This window comes from Molothrus ater, chromosome 3 (genome assembly GCF_012460135.2).
Source record: "Molothrus ater isolate BHLD 08-10-18 breed brown headed cowbird chromosome 3, BPBGC_Mater_1.1, whole genome shotgun sequence".
Lineage (NCBI taxonomy): Eukaryota > Metazoa > Chordata > Aves > Passeriformes > Icteridae > Molothrus > Molothrus ater.
Window position 1 is genome coordinate 43290637 of NC_050480.2, and position 22167 is coordinate 43312803.

Below are 22167 nucleotides of genomic sequence, written 5' to 3' on the forward strand. Positions count from 1 at the left end.
GGTGGTGGGTAATGAGACAGAATCTTGAAATCTTTCTAGAACCTTATCAACAGAAGCAAAGCAATGCAGCAGCAATGCACTCAGAAGGGCAGTGTCTGCACAGCTCCTGCACTACTTGGGCTGTGCTCAAGCTGAATGAGCTTCCTAGAGCACAGCAAACACTCCAGTCCCCACATCTGAGGAACATGCAACACAACAGAAGAAAGAGGAACTGCCACAAGTATTAATGTGGTATTTCACTGTCATTTACATGCTTCATGTGAGGGGCATTATTTGGGACAGGACTGGTTTGAGGGCAACAGTGGACACCTTCTGGGACAGAGAAGATCACTTCCCAAAAGTCACAGCCAGGGAATAGACATGAAACTTAATTTTTTAAGGTTTTAGAAAGAAACAAACAGAAAAATAGGAGCAAAGCCCTCCTGTACCTGCCCCTGACAGACAAAGCTAGGCAGCCCTTCACCAAAATGGGCAGCACAACTTGTTTAACAAGCTCTTTTAGATATTAAGGGTTCATTTTGTTTTACTAAGCAAGCTCACCAGATTTTGACATGCAAAACTGATTTAATCTTGGTGAAATGATTCCACTCTGCATTCTTGTTTAGAAAAATTTAAATAATGAAGCAGAATTCCTTTTATATTTTACATCTCATTTGTTAAACAATCTTTTTTTTTCCTTCACTGATAAAAATGTCAGTGAAAGCTTTTCCCTTCCCACAGTCTGCTAAAAAAAGTCACTTTTTTCATGTCCATGTTTCTCATTAATATGTTTCAGATACACATTCACATCTTACCAACACAGCAGTGATGCATCTCATATTTCTAAAACAATATTGAAGACTTTCAACAAGGAGTATTTTCACAAACACTTCAATTTACTACAACAGTAGTTTTGACTGCAAAGCATCTTGATAGAAAAATTTTAGAAATATCTAATGGATTTTTTTTTGTTTGTGGGTGCACACATGTAAAAGGAGAAAGACAGAAGGCTTTTTTATATAAAGAAATGTGCACGTGCTCAGTTCTACAGAAAAGCTTACAGGGACAAATTACAAATACTTCATAAGTGCCTTATGGGATTTAGGAAACTGCCTGTGGTAGCTACACAACTGAGTTAGCTATCTGCTTTGGGACATAACAGGACTGAGACAATGAATATATGTAAGAGATTCCCTAAATCTTGTTAAGAGCATGACTGCAATCTTTCAAGCTCAAATACCTTTGTAAGCCTGAGCTAGATGCTGAGCTTTGCAGGTGTCTTATGAGGTTCTTAGAGACAAGCTCTCCTGATCCTTCTATAGAGCCATTTACTAAATGTAAAACCTTGCCTAAGGTTTTTCTAAAATCTTTCAGTGCACATGACAAGGATCTCTTGGATCTCTGAATTTTAATACCCTGCAGTCACCAGCAGGTTGCTTGTATCAGGTGACTAACAGCAAAATATAACACACTTTGGAAAGGACTTGATTTTCTTCTTTCCACCACTCCAGTGAGGAGGCTGCTCCCAAATTTCACTATCCCAGAACCACATACCCCTGTGTAAACAGCACTTAAAGGCCACCAGCTCCCAGTGGACCAGAACTGAAAAGGCTAAAACTCCAGCTGACAGGAAAATTGGACTCCCATCTTGAAGCAGCCACCAGTACTAAACCTGCAGCAACAATAAAAGCTCTTTCCTCAACAGCAGCAAGTGAATACACTCAGGGGGAGTTTGGAACAAAAGCTTATGGCATCTCTAGGCATTGTGTTTTCTGAACTCACTGGATGCTATTTTAAAGCAATCTTTCAAAATGCTACAGGCTAGAGATGACAAAGTCACATTAAACAGAAACAAACTCTGCACATGATATAGGGAAGAAGTTTGGAACCTCCTTGGCAGCCGTGGATAACATAAGGCATAGTGGCTACTCATGGATCCATGAAGAGAACTTAATTCACTGTGCAGATCTGAGGCTCATAATGGTTTGTTTCAAACTCAAAAAAATCTCATCTGCATTTTCATTCATGGGTGTGATACTGATCATTCTTCAATCACTCTGCTGTTCTCTATCCTTACATTAACATCAAGAGACATTATTGTCTTCAAATTTAATGCAGCCACATGAATTATGAAACAGTACATGGTATTTCTTCTTGCCTACTCATTCTCCTGTTTCTGAGGTGCTTAGTAGCTCAAGCAAGCCTTTACAAATACCTGTTGTGTTAAAAAGTTATAATGTAGAAATTGCTAATCTTCTATTTTAGCATGACAACACCTCTACCTTTAAAACCCTTAGCGGAAAAGCTTTCTAAATTTTATTTCTATTGTAGTTTGTATAGTGCACAAAAAGTTTGCAAGAGAGTATCCCTAATAAAGTTTTAGGAAAGAAAAGGAATATGGGAATACACCTATTGTTACTTTGTTCCATTGCTGCATGACTTACACAATACAATACAGCAAATAACACTTGTAATAGTCCTGTGAGAACCTGAAATTCAGACCTGGATTCTGCACCAAAAAAAAAGTTCTGTTTAAACACTACCTTAGGTTTAACACTATAAAAACATATGGGCTGGAGAGGTTCATAATGAAGTTTTGACTAAACTGTTTGCCCCCCACTTTAAACAAATGCACACACTACTAATGTCTGATTAAGTGCAAACTACTTGATTACAGTTCACATTATTATATCTAGACAGATGCCAGTTGGGCTGACAAATTATATTATTTTACTCACAACATCCCCCAACTTTTCACTGAGATTGGACTATTTCTCTAATGTATTGAAAATATTACCCTACAATGGGTAAGTTGCTGTTTATTACCTTTCTCTACTTTTTATGCAGACAGGTATTTCCTATGAATGCATTATAACCAAAACCCATAACTTCACCCCTAAATAGTTGCCATGAAAGAGAAACTGAGAATCTTCTGAAATCCAGCTAGTGAAGTGTGCAGTATACCTATAGAAAAAACATCAATTTCAAGTTCAGCCTGTACTTCTAGCCTCTAAACTGACAAAAATAATTGCACCCTGCCAAAGGGAACTGATCCAACAGACCTGAAGTTTTCAACATGTCATTTTTGAAACTTGAGGGAAGAGAGGACATCCTCAAAAATATTCCAAGAGCTAAATAAGAAACATAAGCAACTAGCACCCAGTGTAAAAGAAAGGAAAAGGCATTATGGCCACTGAAATGTCTTCCAAGATCCACAAATCAAAAATGCTAGGACACCATGATAGGTGGAGTGATAAAGTTGAAGTTGTAGGATGATGCCTCTAGAACAGTCCTATAATAAGGACAGACTTGTGTAAAGAACTGGTTATCAGAGTTCAATTTCTTAGACATATCCAATAAAAAAACCCATAGCAATCAGCAAGGGTCCTTATATCCTGCATTCACCCAAAGATTCAGCGATTTCTTCAGGACACAAGCACAGAAACTGTGACCATATTGTAACAGGGAAAACACCTGTGTCATTCGATGATCTAATAATACTTTAAATAAATAATTTTTCAGTAGCAGATTTAAAAAATAAAATGATCAATCCCCAGTCTCAAAGAAAAAAAAATACAAAAAAAAATCCCAACTGAGCAACGACTGAGCTGCTAGTCTGGAACTTTTCTGCTCTTTTCTGCCTGTTTCTAAAGGAAAGCAAAGAAAAGGTTTGTGTGATGTCACAGGATCCAACATCAGTAAGATAGTCCAGATGAATATTCACTGCACATATTAACTTAAAGAAAAAGCACTTTTCTAATAGCAGTGATGAATTCAAATAGCTTAAAAATAATTAAACTTAGTACAAAGTCTTGAAATCACAGATGTATTTTTCTTTTTCATAAATCAGCTAGAACAGCAAACAGCTAATACCTGTGTTTCACTGAACAGCCAGCTGTTTCACAGTACACAAGAGATAATAGAGGAGAAAGACTTGTTTTACTGACTGAGACTTACATGTATGGGCGAAGCAGGATCAGGCTGAACACTCTAAAAACAAAACAGAAAAAAAAGGTTTGCTTACAGGATTTTTTCTTTGTAGAAGTTAGAAGAGAATTCAGCAACTGGCTATGAACTTGAGTCCTACCTTGAGGAGAGAATACTGGCAGCTGGCCATTACGAGACAGAACAACAGAACCCAAATGTCTTTACAAAAGCCTTGGTTCAGAGTCAGGAATCCAAGAAGTGAAACAAGAACTACTAGAAGGACAGCAAACACATTTTCCTTTATATCTTCTGTCCTATGTGAATAAAAGTGTTGGAGAAGTACAAATATTTGTAGATTCATTAGAGCAAGGCAGGTGCATTTGTAGCTGCTATGAGCTGTGAGTGCTGCAGCCATCAGAGTTCACTGGATCCCATAACTACATTTCCATGTTCAACAGTATTTCATCCCCATGCCAAAAACCTTACCCAAAATGATAGCTAAAACGTTGCAGGAAAAAAAAGCCATATGCACTGAAGTCTAACATCCCTTCCCATCTCACTTTCCAATTAGAATTCCACAATGGAGATGATTTGAGTGTAGAAAAGCGTATGCTTATAAAAGCGAAAACAAACAAAACAAAAAAACCCCAACACATTAACAACTACAAATAAAATCAAATACCCAAACACTTTTAAATGAGGAAATAAGGCATTCCATTAATGAAAAATATACATCTGACAGCAAAGAACTGGATGAAAGACCAAATCTGTCATCTGATGTGTTATTTATCTATTCTGTTAGAACATGGAAACTGAGATAAAAAACCAGTGTCAATATTCAGGCTGCAACAAAAGAGCTTATCAGCAGAAAAGATTTCCATGCAATTGAAACATAGAGATAAAACACTACAGATAAGTAAATATCTGCTCTGGACTTGAAACTCCCTGACATGTAGCCTGATTTCTGCATCAGGTAAAACTGCCATCTGAAACTTCTGCTGTGGAGTCCATGTTAACCCATATGGCACAGCACCACCAACAGAAGCAGAGACAAATGAACTGGAACAGATGCAGCAGCTCAAAAAAAAACCCTTCACCTGAATACCATTCTGTAAATCATTTTCTTTTTTTAAACATTGGAGTACTTGGTTTACAATACCCTGGGACTCTTCTACTACTGATTTTCTCATCAGAAATCATTGGATCTGTAACATCTGTGAGTCAAATTACAGACTAGTCTACAAGCCTGGCACTCACATGAATCAAAGTCTCTACCTGAAGACAAAGGGTAGCAAGAACCACTGAAACCAACCCTGAACTTCAACTTAAAGCAAAAACACCCCTATCTACTCAACCTGAATTCTCCTTCTCTAGTGATCAGCACTGCTTTCTGGACATGAAGAGCCGCCCACCTTAACATTACGTAGAGCAGCTTTTCTAAAAAAACCAAGCTTACCTGTCCAACAATGCCAACAAGGTGAGACGATCATACCAGACTTTAATCCACTTGCCAGGGAATATAACAAATCTGTAAAACTGCCTGTTCAGCTTCCTTTGTGCTGAAGAACATGAAGAATCCTCAGGGTCCTGGCTGGGCTGCTATAAAAACAAACAAGAAATACACAAAACTCTCTCACACAGCTGCCAGCAAAACAGGAGTCCAAAAGGCCAAATTTACATCAGATTTTTTTTTTTTAACTAAAAGGGGTAGTGGGAGTATATTAGCATATTTATTTTCTTAATTTTAAATTAAAAATAAAAATATCACACTAGCTTAATTGTTGCAGAAGAACAGAAGCTATTTAATTATGTAGCTCAATAGTGACAATATGCTTTAAAAAGTAATACTAAATGTTCATTTAAAAATTAATTATTTTTTAGTCCAGATCCAGTACACGTCTAAAGTTTCTTTTAGATTTTCCCATGCATAGGCTAATTACAGCACATCACAAAAACATGACAGGACAAATCCTTCCTTTTAAATAAGAAAAAAAAAAAAAGTTAGCCTTAAAGTCTAGAGGTATGACTTATCAACTTTTCCAGACCACAGCTTTGTTTATCTTTCCAGAGATGCTTTGAATACCACATCAGGTGTGCCTCCTCAAGAACAGCAAGAGGAGGAAAAAAAATTGCAAACAAGCACAAAGAGCATAAACAGCACTAATTTAAGTGTCTCTAATTATACCATCATAATCATAAATCCACCCTTTTGAATATTGCTTTTGCCAGATTCTAAGGCTTTTTCCAACTCTTCTCTACAACTCCCCTCCAACTATCTGCAGACCATCAGCCAGGCCTGCAAAGCTAGACAACAGATGAAAAAAATCTCTGCAAAGCAGTGATTTTTTTACGAAGTACATCATTACTGATGTTATGGAGGGGGAATAATCAATCATTTTTCTTCTAAGTAGAAGAATTTGAGATTTCAAATTACTGTGAATTCCAGTGGTTTTCTATCTCCTCCTAGGCAGCCTTTTACCTGCCCCTCCTTAAAGATAATTAATCAACAAATATACTTATTATAGAATTCTAGGCAATGTCTATATTAGAGTTATCTATGTTAGATTAACATTCTTAGTCAGGGCAGGGGATTTCTGTGTGAAGCAATTGATTTTAGAATCATAACTGTTAGCAAAGCACAGTTTTTTAAACAACCTGTCCACCTGCACAAAGGAATTGTTACATTTTTTTCCTCAGAATATTGGAATCATTTCTAATCTTCCCTTTCCAGGAAAAGGAGTTTTAGACAGAGTTTACACATGACAATGTACTTCTGTGCATCAGCTGGGAAACAACTCAGATATCATCAGTCTGCTGGCAAACATGAGGTGAAACAGGCTAGCATAAGCTCTGGAGAAAGAAATTCAAGTTTAGGCATTTAACCTCATGCCTCCAATTGACTAAAAGTGTACAGCCATGCAGAGCCATGGAGCTGAATTGCTAGTAGTGCAGGACAATCCCTCATACTTCTGAGCATTGAGATGTGCAAGGGGTTGCTGGGCTATTTAGCATTTTTTCCTTTATTAACAATTCTGAGTGCTTAAAAATCCATGAGACCAATTGCAATCCTTTCACTATGCTGACTTTAAAGTCTGAAAGTAGTTTATATCGTCCAAATTTTAATATTTTTATTACTACTTTAAAAAGTAACTTAAACATGGGGTCAGGGCATTTTTAAAGAAAAAAACCATGTTTTAAAATATTATAGTTGCTAATACTGGCACAGTTTTGTTTCTCTTGGGTCCTATTACCCAACAGAAAGTAAAGCAAAATTCAGACTGCTGCAGTCATTAACTTCACACATCTAATGTAGATTGCTCACCATAACTAGATAAAACAAATCAAAACGGTGGCAGAGAGTTCACTAAAAACACCTAAGGATCTGATCATTGAGTCCCCAGCACAGCCTAACATGCCTTTAGCTGAGAGCATAAGTGAACATTTTGGCTCCTGAGGAACTGCAACCTTTGGATGAAATCCTCTGTGTGAGTCTTGCACTGCTTAGGTGGGAGTCAGATTTTTGAGCTGGATTTGGGAAACTCTCTGACTAGCCCTGAGCAAGCTACTCAAGTCTAACTATTTCTCCTATCAAAAAAGGGCTTATAAAAATTCACTTCATAAATTTATACGGTGTCAGCGACAGCCTGAAGCCCTAGCTTCATTGAAATCAATGTCAATGCTTTTCCTGATTTATGTAGGCTCAGAATTTCATGTTTAGGAAAAAAATTTCAGAAACCAGGACATCCTGAAATTACTGCCTGGCCTGGCTACAAATTTGCTAATGTGACCTTGAGGAGCTGTCTTCCTCAAAGAGAAAGAAGAAATGACAATTGTTCTCTAATTTACAGGCAGTTTACAGGACTATAAATATCTGGAAAACATCAAAGCCTTTAGATGGAAGACACTGTCCAAATATGAAAGACACTATTTGGGACAACTTACCGATTTTTAGTTTAAAATAGTTCCTTTATACAAGTTACTACTAGCTTAACATTCCAGTTAGTGAAAAGCTAGTGAAATCTAAGATGAAAGGCAATTAACTGTCATTTTACTGTTATTCATAAATACCAAACTAAAATTTGCCATGGCAGAGAGAAAGTCAAAGGTATTATAAAAGAAATTGTAAAAACAGATTATATAAATCACAGACCCCAAACACTGTAAAGTTCATGTCCACATAAGACCATGCAAACTGAAGTCTGAGGGCCTTTTTCTTTTACTAGCTGCATTGAGGAGGTGGCTTCAACATTCCACAGCAAACAGTCAGAGGCCTGGTTGCCCAATTCAGAAAAGTGAAACCAGACATGAAGTTTTATGACAGCAATGACTCTGGAATAAACACTTCATACTATTAAAATCTGGTGGTGTGTCTAAAATCCTAACAGCTGTGTCCTCTTCCAAATGAAATATGGTTGAAGATAGAGTATGAACTTTTTCGGTGACTGAGTCTTTAAATAGTCCCCTAGGACACTACTCAGTGTCAGTAGAAAACAGCTGAGTTGCATCCATCAACATAAAACACATCTTCTCCCACATGAGCAATAACCAGGAAAAGCAGTATAGCAAAAACAACAAAATTGTCTCAGGAACAAGCCTGCAGCCTTTGTTCATTGAGCAGTTCATCAAGATGCTAGAAACTCAGATATAACAGTGTACCCGTGGGTTTTCTGAAAGGGTCCTTCTGGCCACCATCAGCAGGAGCTGCTGCTGAAGCGCGCTGGCTGCTTGATCCCCAGAAGATGGCTCTTGGCTCTCTGAAGTGGTAGTACTGGAGGAGCTGAACTGTATTTCACTGTGCACAGAGGACAGGAAAGAAAGAGATTGTTTTAAGCAGCAATATCTTCTTAACAATTCTGAAATATTACAGGAGAAAGCCTGTAATTACACTACTGGTTGGCTCACAGGACTTGGGAACCTTCCACCTTCATATCTGAAATCTAGTACAGATCCACAAAGCAGTCAACACCCAAATTCAGATACACTTGATTTACTACATCCACCACAGAAAAACAGATACTTCTGTATCACAGCTTTTCTCATTTTGAGATGAACACCCTCAAGGAATCACACTTCACAAGTGCCTTTTTCTGTCCATTGACAATTTAAGTTTAGAGATGCACATCTACAGAGCAAAACTGCAAAGTAGATACTGCAGAGATCCCACAATAGCTTCCAACAAGCTCACTTAGGTACCAAGCTAGTCTAGTTTCACCTGCACTGAATTCGGTGAGTACTGATTTACCCTGCTGAGAATTCAGGCTACAAGAACTTCCTTCTGCCCAACCAGGATAATAATATATGAGCTAATTCACATAAGGATAATTCAGGATATCCCCCATGTACTGAGTGCAAATTCACCCTGGGAGGGCCCTGAGCAAGATACTATTTATTGTTTTTCCCTCACATTTCCTGTTTTGTGTTGTAGTACAGTACCTAAATACTTGTGAAAATCTGCACTTAGAGCAGCAGTGCCTGTTGGGTTGCAGAAATCGTGTTACCATGACATGACTGACTGGGTTACAGAGACAACTTTATTGAAGTGAAATAATTGTTACTTGGGGAAGAGATCTATTTTGAATGCTTCTTTCTAATTATCTTCCAAATGGGATTTATACATCAAGTGCTCTGCTCCAAGCTCATTGCCCCACTGCCTCTGGATACCTGCCTTGGGCTCTTACTACTTTTGTATCTACTTGAGGTGAAAGCACCTAAGTGCTCATGCAAGGTAGTCAATATCTGTTGTTCTTTTTTTGCATAAAGACAAGCAGGAAGAAACTAGAGCAATCTGTCTACAGTCAGCCAGGAAGCCTATGGCAGTGCAAAGATTAAAACCCTCCTCTTGCATACCCTACATTTGCCCCAAAGGCACCTTATTAATTTTAGTTAACTCAACTTTCCTTGCCTTTGGTTGCCAGTTCAAAAAGGCTCCTATGTAACCCTTGTTAAAGCATTAAAATTGTGGCTGTCCTGCACATGACTGGATGTTAACTTCAGCTGCAGTGGGTTAGCCTTGTTATGGAACACAGCTCAGTGTCTGGATTACTTAAAGAAGGGCTGAAGTGCCACACCAACAGGTTAAAATGCATACACTCTTTCCTCCCCTCCAAGATTTGATAGCTCTGCCTGGACCAACAGGAACACAATCAGCCTTGGGATGTCAGCAGAGGAGCCATCCTGCCTCTGGTTTCTCAGCCAGGTAGTTTATGTTTTCAAAGCCTTGATTGCTATCAGACTTGAATTCCAGACCTGATATTCACCATCTGCCACTCCAGCAGAAGTCTCAGCTGAGCAGAAATGAAAGCACCCATACTTCTGACCCTCATGGCTTCCTCTGCACACCACACTCCTCCTGCTGCAGACAGCAGCATGATCCACTCCCCAGAGTCAGGAAAGCTGTCATGTTCCCTTTGGACAGCACTAGCAAATGAGAACACGGTCCACCACAACCCACTTGATGTCCCAGCCACAAGGCTGCCCTCTGTAAGAATCATCTCCTTTGTCAGCAGTTATTAACAAAACAGTACAGAAGGGATGGCACTCATCCAAGATCCTGGATCACAATCAGAAGATTCAAGCAGGAGGAAAATGGAGGAAGCCTTGAGGAATGTCTCCCAGGAGTAAGATTCCCACAGATATGGACTACAGAGCAACCTTGCCCAGTCAGAAGGAAGGCAAGGGATTGTTTGTTTGTTTCCTCAGGATGAGCTGTCCCATTCCTTATCATTATGGGTGCAACCCTGAGTCTCCCTGCTCACAGCAAGAAGTAGGCAAATTTAGCCCAGGCTATGCAGGAACACTGGCCTGGGAATTCCTGCCCAAAAGGTGACTCAACAAAAGAGCAGGGGAATAAAACAGTGGTTGCTCATTCCTTCCTAAATGAAGAGTCAATCTTCACTAAATTGTTGCATCTTTAGCTGTCTTTCTACAAAAGCCAAAAGTATGTTGAGATCGGACCACATCTTTAATCTCACATTCACCAAAAATGGAAATGGCAGAAGGACAGATGGATGGAACAGAATACCAGAGGAGTCTATCAGCTCTCAGAAATCAACAATCTTTTATTAATAAGCCTTCTTCCAAGAATAAACCTCGAAGATCAAATCATCTACCACCAGACTTGAAGTTAACCAAAAAGCCAAGAGGGCCCATAGTCTGTTTTGGGTTCGCATCAAAAATCCATAGCTCCATCTCTCAGCAAGTGGCAGAGGAGACCACAAGCAGCCGGGACTCTGACTGTGGGGAACAGTCAGAAACTTTATAAGCCTGAAAAAGCAATTAGGGCAGAGAAGTTTGGAAGGCAGAGCTAGTAAAGCAACAAATCCAAAATCAGAATCTGTCATCTGGCAGTCATCAGCTTCATTTCTCTGTACCTTCCTATTCTCTCCTCATCTTCCATTTCCTTCAGCTCCTGTCGGCTGCTTTTGTCTTCCTTATCCCTATTTTCCACACAACCTCCTTCTGACATTCACTTGCTACCCCCAAAGATGAATTGCTTGCACAGCTACTTAGAAACTGTACATCTCATCTGATGACATTGCTATCACACCGACAGCAAACACCAGTAAGAAATGCAATGATGGTGTTTGTGTTTTTGTAAGCCCATAAACTAGATTCCATAAATGTATTACCATATACAAATAGGAGCCAAACACTCTCTAATCATAAAATCATTAAACGGAGCTGATCGCAGTATAACACAGAATCTTGCTAAATAGAAAATCTGTTCATTTGCAGAATCAAATTAATATTATCAAGATCTATCACAGTAAACTGCACTGCTAATGTAAGCAAAGGTATAATTGAACTAAATTTTGAGTAATAAATTATTAACTAAAAATATCTTTGATAAACATATAACATACGCAGATCAAATTCAAAAGCAACATAGCACCCTCTACTGATAATTGGGTATAAAACCAGGAATTTTTTTCTGGCTCATAATCCCATTTTGTAAGAACACTCAGTAAGCACAAGACAGTGCAGCAACCATATTAACACATAGAATGTTTCAGTATAACCACTCAGTGCTGGAAAAATCTTCCTTCTCCCCCTCTGTTTAGCCTGTCGCCTTATACCATCAACAACTTGGCCTTAGCCATTCAAACATAATCCAGCCTAAGTCATCACCTTTGTTAGGATTATTTTGCCTTGGGTCTGATCCCCTCCATGAGTTCATTATACAGGCAGACCACAAAGAATTCCCTGTTAACAAAGCTGGTTTGCAGGTCTTGGTTAAATTTCATTTTAACCTGCATATTGGAGAGAAGACAGGTCTGCACATGCTAAAAACCAGAAAGATCACATTGGACTGCCTAAGAAAGCTGCCTGGGTCACTACAGAGTTTACAGTGTGTAATAAATATCATAGTGATAATAAATAATACAGCTGAAAGCTGTGCGCAATACTCCCTAAAATACTGCCCTTAGGTGATGGTAAGCAGCTACGGCTGGGAAGAGCCAGAAGGCAGCTCAGAGTTAGAAATGTCTCCTCCTGCACATCCAACAAGCAACTGCTTCTGGAGTACTGGTCTGAGGTACACCCAAAAGCACAGAACTGAGACCTGAGTGACGTGGTTGTACAAAACCTAGCAGGCTGACAACACAGCAGGGACTCAGCACACCCATACCCTTGTGCTCTTTCAAAACAGTCAGTTTGTGGCTCAAATGTAGCTGTCTGAACTGATGCTGCTCATTAGGTCTCCACTAGAGAGCTGCCAGCACCAATCTGACCAGAGTACTGCACAGCTCAAGACTGACACTAAAAGCCACTAAAGTTGTGGATGTTGCTTCTTTTAAGAAAACGATGGCTTACAGTTCCAAATAACAAGACTTACACTAAAAAGCATCTCAGAGCATGTAAGAAGTTTGAAATACGCCAGTGATAGCTGGATTAGCAGTGGATAATTATGCGACAAATCCAATCACAGGAAAATAAAAAACTCAAAGAGGAAGCACTGTTCACTTTTTTTGGTAAGACTTAGCAGTTTCATAAAGTGTAAAATTAATTCAGAATGTGCATCTTAACTTTCTTCAGTACTTACATCTCATGGCAGGTCAAGCTAAAGACAAAATCTCTCTTAAATGTTCATATTTTTCTAGTTGTACAAATGTGTATTTAAACACATTTTACTACAGGATTTGGGGATAATTTTTGGCATTTGTTTTACTAGCAAAAATAACACCTTTAATGACAATAAGGCAGAGTATCTGAGTTTACAGAATGTGAAAGCTGGATGTAGTGATATGCTGGCATAATAGGCAGAAAAGATATCAGATCACTGTTGCAGTGTTGCAATAGACTGCAAAACAAGCAGTGGTACATATAAAGTCAACTACTGCAGATGGACAGAAAGGCCTTGTAAAGCACATTCCCAAAGGCACTGTGGTCAATATGAAGGCAGGAAGTGATTAATGCCTTCCTTCTTACTCAAATGGTAAGAATGGGGTCCATTTAGTACACTCTTACTTTCCAGTATTCAGATACTTTCATGTTGCTAATAAGCATGTAAAATGATAATTTGCAAGCCTATTACATTTCAAAGCAAAGATAAATATCCTAAAAACTTTAAAAACAAACAGTATGTGTTAGTTAATAAACTAGAGGATTCATTTTGAGAAGATGCAGCCTTATTGGAATTAGTGCATTAATAGCTTCCACAGTTGTGTTATCTCCAAAATATTTTAAAACATTCTTTTTTGCTCTCCTTGTGGGAAGGCAGGGTATGGGACAGAAACCAGTCCCAACACATAAAGCACTCCATAAACTCCTAGTACTGAGCAGGATTTTGCTGCCATCATGTGGCAGCATGGTCCCCTCTCACCTCTGAGTCTCATTCTGTTGAAAACACTCGTGTCCCTGCCCAGTGCTCAACGAAAGCAGGGCTAAAAACCCCTACACAAATAAAGGAAAGGATTTTTAACTGGCCAAGCTTAACAAAAGGGTTTCCTCCTGCCCCTTGCAAGCCATAAGGAAAGTGCTACTAAGTTTGTAGAGAGTACTTTTCAGAAAAATCCATGGCTTCCTTACAACATAAACATTACGATTTTCAGTGCACACCCCCTGCTCATTTCTGTGTTCAAGCAGCTCTATGCCCAGGGGAGCAGCTCATCTGAAACCACTGAATCCCAAAGAGGACTCTGTAATATTTGTCACATCCATTTCAAAACATTCTCAGCTGCAGAACTCCACAACCTGACAAGGAGCATTAAGAAATCTTTAAGATTCAGCAGCTAATTACAAGAGCAGTGGGGGACTGTTTATTTGGGTCACCTTGCTGAGAAATACAAAGATGCTTTAGTGACACACTTTTTGGTCACATTCTAAAACATTTTGAAACACCAAAACAAAAAATCTACTCTCTCCTATGAGAAACAACCTCAAAGGTTCAGGGAATTTTCCAGCAGCGAACATTCTAAATATTAGTGGATTTATGAAGGAGACATGTAGTACCACTAAGGCATTCAGATAGACTTTCATATAGAATAACACACTCAAACAGCTTATTCTGGAGTGAGAACGTAAATCAAATAAGTTAGCTCACTGATCTGACATTCTCTCTTTTGCCCAGGGCCAGAAACACCAGCACTCTGCATCTGTACTGACAGGTACCTTAAATTATTTTTTTAGTACTTGTTAGCCACTAGTTTGTTGCAAATACTTTTAAACTTTTTGCCCCAATGATACCAAAAATAAAACTATTCTCAAAACAAGCAAAAAAAATATAAGTAATTGTTTTAAATGGAGGTGTCTATCTGTATTGCAAAACATTTTAGCTATAACATAGCTTTTTAGAAGCCTGGTTTCAATGTCAGAGCCTCATCTGAAAAAGGTGAGGAGTTCAGAGGATCAACTGCTCAGACAGAACATGTCTGGAAAGTGCAATATGAATGCATGATTGAACTGGTATGGTTGAGCCATGGTGTAGTAATGAAACACACATGAATATAATTTTATCCTACAAACGGTGGTGTTTTAATAATTTTACAGGTAAATTAAAATATACATGACCAAGAAATCAGGATAAGGCTCAAACTGGAATATTTTTTTTTAAGGTATAGAGCAAGCTGGATTTTATATATCATTTATTCCAAATGAAAGCTCAAGTGTTACACAGTAAGGAGAATCTGCAACTAAGATAAAGGTGCTTTTTGCTAAGAGCTGGGTAATCCTTCTTTCTGTTTGTACTGGTTTTGGTTGGACTAGAGTTACTTTTCCATAGTAGCTGGTATGGAGCTATGTTTTGGATTTGTGTTGGAAATGGTGTTGATAACACAGGTATCTTTTAGCTATTTCTGAGCAGCCTTTGCACAGAGCCCCAAAGGCTTTTCCTGCTCCTCACAGCACCCCATCAGTGGGGAGGCTGGGGGTGCAGAAGCAGCTGAGAGGAGACAAAGTCAGAACAGCTGACCCCAACTGACCAGAGGGACATTCCCTACAATATGGCACTCAGCATATAAATCTAGGTGAAGGAGGGGGAAAGGAGGATGTTTGGAGTGATGGCTTTGTCTCCCCATGTCACCAAGACTCAGGGCAAGCAGGTGTCCTGTTCAGCCACCTCCAGGAAAGCCAGGCTCCACCACATGTCTTGGTGACTCACTTCAGAATAGATTCAAATGGTCTTTTTGTACTAATTTCTAACGTAATCTATGAGCTGGGAATAGAGTTTATACTTCTGTCAAAGCCTGTCACAAAGCAATTTATGGCTAGAGGTGAATTTGGCAGAGTAATGGGAGCATCAAATTTAGATGCAATCAGCTCAGCAGGGAATCCATTCCACTGGGACTGCTGGCAAGAGGTGTTGCTGGCAAGCCAACAAACAAAAGTGGGGTCAGGGTAATTACACTGACAATAACTGGGGACTTGATTAGCCCTGCCAATGTTTAAATAATTTACCAAACTCAGTAACAAGAATCACCCACCAAAGTGGGGATTATGATGGAAAAGGAATTACCTACTTTTGGTGATAATTACAACATAAAAACCTCCTCAAGATTTAACTTGGCTACATCTTCAAATATTTTAAAAGCTGTACTGCTAGACAAGTGAGAGACAATTTGGCAAGAACCAAGCACAAAAACAATCTGAAAAAATTCTAATTTTCAGTAACCTTTAAGAGAATTAAGGGATAATTTTGGGAATTATTAATAAGAAAGTATTTATACTACATTTAAGTGTGGAGGGATAGAATGTAAGAAAATAAAGATAGTGCAGAAGGTAGTCTCACACCTGAGGAGTTGCAGCTGTACCAATCACCAAAGATTAGGAACAGGCCTGCCCTTAATAGGCCACAGCTGTGTCCAGTAAGAAGAGGAGTGCTACAAAAGAGTGGGTTAGCTGGGTGAGGGGAGAGTTGGAGTTTGTTGGCTGTACAATAAAGGAGTCAGAGCTGTGAGGAGCTGCACATGAGAAATCACCGAGAAGGTATGGGAGCTTTGCAATTAGATGACAACATTTAAGAAGCTCTGTAGATTTCCTAGGACAAGGACTGCAGGTACAGGTAATATTAGGAACAACTACTATAGTTGAAAAAACCAACAATTAAGCTAAAGAACCAAAAACACACAAAGACAAGAAGTAGAAAATGATGGAATATATATTAATAATGATAAACTGGAGAATACTCCAAAGATCATCTCACAACACTGCAGAACCAGAAAGACATGACAAGACAAAGTCTATTCCCTTTAACAGTATTGCCTGAAATGTCAAGGAGTGTCTGAAGGAAGAAATCACAGACTCCTTCGGATTTGGACATCTGCTTTCTCTGGCACATTGTAATGTGTCTATGCACCCCTTCCTAAGCAAATGAAAAGCAGGAGCACACAAAAGCAAAAAAGAAAAATAAAACTGTAACACGTCCTCACTTCTGTGACAGCGACATTGTTAAGATTTTGAATTATTTGTGAGAAATTAATTTTAGATGCTATGACAAGAAGATAAAATGTTTATGGGCCATAGGAATACTACTTTAATTTCAGTTCCTAATAATCTGATGTCAAATGCTTAAGCCTACAAATGGAGAAGACAATAGCAGGACTCAATAGACAGAAATAGAGTTAGAATTTGAATTGAAGACCATAAAATGCTAATGAGTTTGTCTCTCTAAGAACTTTTTTTGAGTAATATTTAAACATCACCTTCAGTTTTGCAGAACACTGTTAAAAGATAGTTACCTATAGCCAATTCATAAGGAAATTACTTTACTCTTAGCAAACCAGCCACAGTTCATACCCTCTCCAGTCAAAATTCCTTCCCCTTCCACAACTGCAGCATCCCAGAAGCATCACAGCTCCTGCACACCAGCAACAGGTCTGCTGCCTCTCCCACCAACACCCACAGGGCAAGAGGCCTCTTGTCATCCTCTGTCCTGAGTCAATTTTCCTCATAAAGAAGCACATCAGGATACAGTCCATTCAAAGCCACGTGGTTATTCCACTTGCTCAACTCAGTTTGACATTTTCCCCTAAGGAGCTGCTTAATCTTAAAAGTATAAAGCAAGCATGATTGGTGATAAGTGTTTTAAGAGCTCATACACATCTACTGCAAACCTTTGTATTGCTCTCTGTGCTTATTCTAAATTCTGAAATCTGGGCTCCATGAGACCAAAAACCCACCCCCTCCTATGAAAGGAGGATGACACCTCTTTTGGCTAGGCATTAATTTTCTCCTACATCTCTTGACTCATGAAATCTAATTTGGATGTCTTTTTACTGAATTCACACAACAGGCCTAAAGCTATTGGTTGTTTCTGCACCATTTCAATTGCTCATGAAGTTGCACTGTCAATATCGTTGTCTTCTCCTTAGTTAACTTTTTCATGGGCTGGTCGATAAGTTATGTTCATCTCAGAGGTGCTTTCCATGTCTCTTTTTTAATATCCTTCCATAACAGCAGCATCTCCTGTTGGTATGGATTACTCTTATGATGAAATCTCCACCAGAGAGGGCCCACCCTCAAGGGAATAGTTTTTGTCCTGTCTCCAGACAGACACACAGAAGAGATTAAGTGAAGCACTCATTGATTACACCTCATGCTTCATTTTATCCTATTTGCCTTTTTCTTCACTAATAACCTTCCTTCACTGATCATTTGGTTTATCTTTAGCAAAAAAGAAAGTAACCTGACACAACTGATGAGCAAGCCTGTAGGTGGGAAGAGGGGAAGATGCATCATTCCTGCATTGTCCCTCAAAGCAGGTTTGCTCTTCCATTTTCTATATGCTGTAAGTGCTCCATATTGTCTAAATACAAAACTACTTGATGCTGAACACCTGAAGAAAAAAACAAAAACTCCTTCCTTCAAGCTACTCACAGGTGGCAGAAACTGCCCACTGAACAAACAGCTATCACTAATCTCTCTGGTCTAGACATTACAAACTGCCCCTGCAAAAACCAGCTCAAGCATACTTCAAGCTTCCTTGTCCCCTTTCCTCATTTTTCATATTAACTTCTGCTTTGAACTTTCCTTCATGCTGTTCTCTTCTTGGAAAAGCTCGTGTTCTGGCTTCCCATTGACTCCCACAAAGAAAGTCCTGGGAAGCCACTCCTCTTTGCTGATCTGGTCCATTCCCTGAACTATCACTTTACTCTGAAACTTCCAGCAAACGTGCTCATCTTAAGAAATTACATGCATGTAAATGCCTGTAAAGAATATCTGAACTTGCTTTGTTAACATGGTTGAGTGGATCCCTTAAAAATAAACCTCATCCCTTAAGGTCTGCAAACCAAGACAGAGGTGTTACAGAAGCATCTAGCAAAGGCAGATTCAGCATGACGTCTTACTTGGAAAGGAAAATGGTCCTTCCTTTGATTAAAAAAAAGTCAGGGGACAGAAAACTATTTCTGAATTTGGGACAGATTCAAATTCACAGTTAGATGAAGGGGGAGCAGAAGAGTGTTCTCTGCAAGGTGAAACAAAGAGAGTTGCAAGAAATAAATAGAACCCAAGTAAAATGTTTGAATTTTTAGGTCAAAACTGAACTCCACCAGGATGGGGGCAGGGGGCTATTTTGCTAAAGACAGAACATTTCTACTATTCGATTTTTTCTTATTTTTTACTCTTTGCCACCTGACAAATAAAAGCATTATTCTCATGTCTCTCATAATAGCATTCTATCTAAAATGCTAACACTGTTTTTAACATGGTCCCAAGTTTTTCAAAAGCCTCCACTGAAAGCCAAACACTTGAAGAACAATATTTTTTATTTAAAAAAGACCATTCTTACTCCCTCACTCAACTTCTCCAAATGCTGTAAAACAGTATAAAACCCAAGATTATTTCATTAAAATACTTATGAATAGCTACAATTCTTCTTACAGATATGCAAACAACCAATCACATCAAAGAGTGTGGAAACCACAGTAATAAATACAGGATTTACATGGATCACTCCAAAAAGAACTTTCAAAAAAAAAAGAAAATTGTTTGGAAGAGCAATTTATCATTAGAGATTTAATGCAAGGAGAAAGGCTCTGCAGCTAGAATCCACAGGTCAATGACTGATACAGACAGCACTAAAAATCTGTAAAGAATGCAACAGGTATGTGAAGCAAACAAGACAATGTTGATAGAACAGTCCCACTTACTTTGTTTACAATTTCACTTATAATAGCTACACTTGACTTCAGCTATTCCCAGAAAATAAATAAAGCCAAGTGCATAGTTCCAATTTTCACTTGAAACTGTTTCTTTCATATATTCTTATAAAGCTGTGTTTTAGCACAAAGCAAAAAAATTTTTCTGCTTTGACTTCTCTAGAAAAGGTTAGCACATTTATTCACCACTACTCCCCTTCATATGCATCTTTCACAGCTACAGTTTCATAGTTTCCAGCAATGAAAACTTTCAAAGTTTCTAAAAATAAGGGCTTACTTACTGAGCATTTGACATACAATCACAATTTGATAGCTGATGTCTAAAATTTCCTTCCTTCTGACAGCCAGCTTTTAAATAGCAGGATCTGATTTCCCCTTTAGAAAATAAAGAGGGAAAAAATGTCAGTTCAGTGATGCAATTATTTGTGTACACAAAAAATTTACAAAATACACATTCTGTGTCAGGGACATTTATAAATATATATTTTTCAGTCTGTGCATTAGGCTCATTTTAGATTTCAGAAAGCAAATTAACACTTGAACAACTGAAAACCTGTGAAAAATCAAACCACAGAAGTCACAGCAAGAATTTAAAAGGCATGCAAATTAAACACAAAGCACATCAATTAAGGTAAGTTCACCATAAAAAGTGAAATCAGATTTCCCTCTTTCCATTCACAAAGGTGAGGTCAGGAGGTACAAAGCAGCAAAAAGTTCTGCTAGAAGTGCAGCCACAGCTCCTCCCTGTTTGCAGAGGAGCACAGAGCCAAGGGTGGGTGCTGGCTGACCCAGAGGCTGTGTCACCTGCCCCACTGGCAGCTGCTGCCCTTCTGGCCACAGCAGAGCCAGGAGGAACAGGCAGAAAACCAAAGTATCTCCAGGGTCACAGGCCCAGTACCATAAGCACTCACTCCATGCTGGTTTTGAAGGTAACTTTAAAGGAAATAGGGCTTTTGGGACAGCTGTCTTTCAGAGGTATGAGCCAGTACCTCACAGGGCACCAAACAGGGCTCACACCCATCCTACAGCTTTAGACTCCAAGAACAGCTTCAGAGCAGTGGCATCCCCACTATATGCATGGGGCAAGACTAAGTCACTCATTAATTTTCTTTAAAGGACTAGCAGATCACAACTCCAAATACAACAAGCACCACCACACCAAGAGGTCAGTCTGAGCCAGCTGAAGAACAAAACTGTAGAAAGGAGACATATTTTGCCCAGCCAGGTCAGTGCAAAACTTCTAGTCAGGCAGAAAACACCAGGAGTTCTTCTGACGGGACAGAAGTTGTCTTCTGGCCTAGCCAGCATCTTTTGAGGATGATGTTTGGAAGATAAACTTCAGGCACTGTGTAAGGCTCAGGTCTGTGATGGTCACTGGTGGATTTGGAAAACTCTAGTTATTGCTCATCTGACTTTAAATTATCAAGCCCTTTTTTTTCCACACACACAGAAAAACATGCAACCGGTAACAGACAAGAGAAATATCCTTCCAGAACATCTGAAGTGTTCAGAAATTTCCTCATGCATTGCAATTATCCCAACTAGATAAACTCACCATTTTCATCTATGAACACGTGCATGGCATCCACAGAGAGCTCATCTTGCACAGACGCCTCAGGTCCACTTATTACTTGCAAGACAGAACTGTCTTGCTGAGAAGTTACCCGGTAGATTATCTGCCTTTGCCTGCTGCCCTGGTAACTTGACACAAAAATGTTTCAAAACTACTATGAGGAACTTTTTTCTTGTTCTCAATAAAACAAAAAGAAAGAGAGGTTAATTAAAAGTTTATGTCATTTCTACTCAGTGAAACAAAACAGCTTACATCATATCTTTGAAGTACAAAATTGTAAAGTAAACTGGCCTTACAGTGCTGCAAATTTGGCAGACTCTGGTAGCACCGGACTAGTACTAGCACGATCTTGGCTTTGTACATCTGATCTTTCCTGTTTAGGAAGTTGCTCACAGTGCTTTTCTGTTCCCACCATTTCTTCTTTTCTCTCCGTCATCTGGCTATCTGGAAAACAGGGCAGTGAAGTGGAGCCACTCTCCACAGATGACTTTCAAGAGTTTTGTTGTTAACTACTGAACAAGAGCATCTAAAAATGAAAATCTAAAATACTGCAGTATTTGCTAGTTTTATGGAAAGCACTACCATTACTTAAAACAATACAACCACACATCTGGATGAGGAGGTACTCTGACCTCTATGAATGGGCTGTTTCAAGAACACACTGTGTGAAGTACAGGACAAACAAGAGAGAATTTCTGCTTTCCTTCCTATTGTTTCAGAGGGAAACAATCTGTTCCTAATCTTGAATGGTAAGAGGCTGCTTCCCTGGGGGCTGTAATTGTTTCCCAAACTGTGTATGCTGGCAGTGGACAAGCAGAAGCACTGGCCCATTCCCCTTTTAAAGAAGGGAAAGCAGCACCTTCAAAGGAAATAGAGCTCTTGGACAGGAAAGCAGATAGCTGCCTAATCTCTCTTCCCCACTGGCCACACACCTGAAACCACCAGTTTACAGGACAAAGGGCAAACTGGCAAAACAATTTCACAGCAGATTATCCTATGCTTGGAAAATACAGGACTATAGGTTTAAAAACACACATGAAGTATTTGTCCAATTTCTACTACTTTAAGTACCAATTATATTTATATTGCCTCTCT

General features: G+C 39.0%; 1 protein-coding gene across 1 annotated transcript in view; it reads right to left on the reverse strand.

Annotated features, from left to right (window-relative positions):
• The window catches only part of PCNX2 (pecanex 2), a 151371-nt gene that overhangs the window by 107668 nt on the left and 21536 nt on the right, over window positions 1–22167 (reverse strand). Inside the window, 7 exon segments of the mRNA XM_054514349.1 lie at window positions 3937–3969; window positions 4067–4220; window positions 5363–5505; window positions 8563–8698; window positions 19781–19874; window positions 21055–21200; window positions 21369–21516. Of these exon segments, the coding sequence (XP_054370324.1) occupies window positions 3937–3969; window positions 4067–4220; window positions 5363–5505; window positions 8563–8698; window positions 19781–19874; window positions 21055–21200; window positions 21369–21516 (854 nt within the window).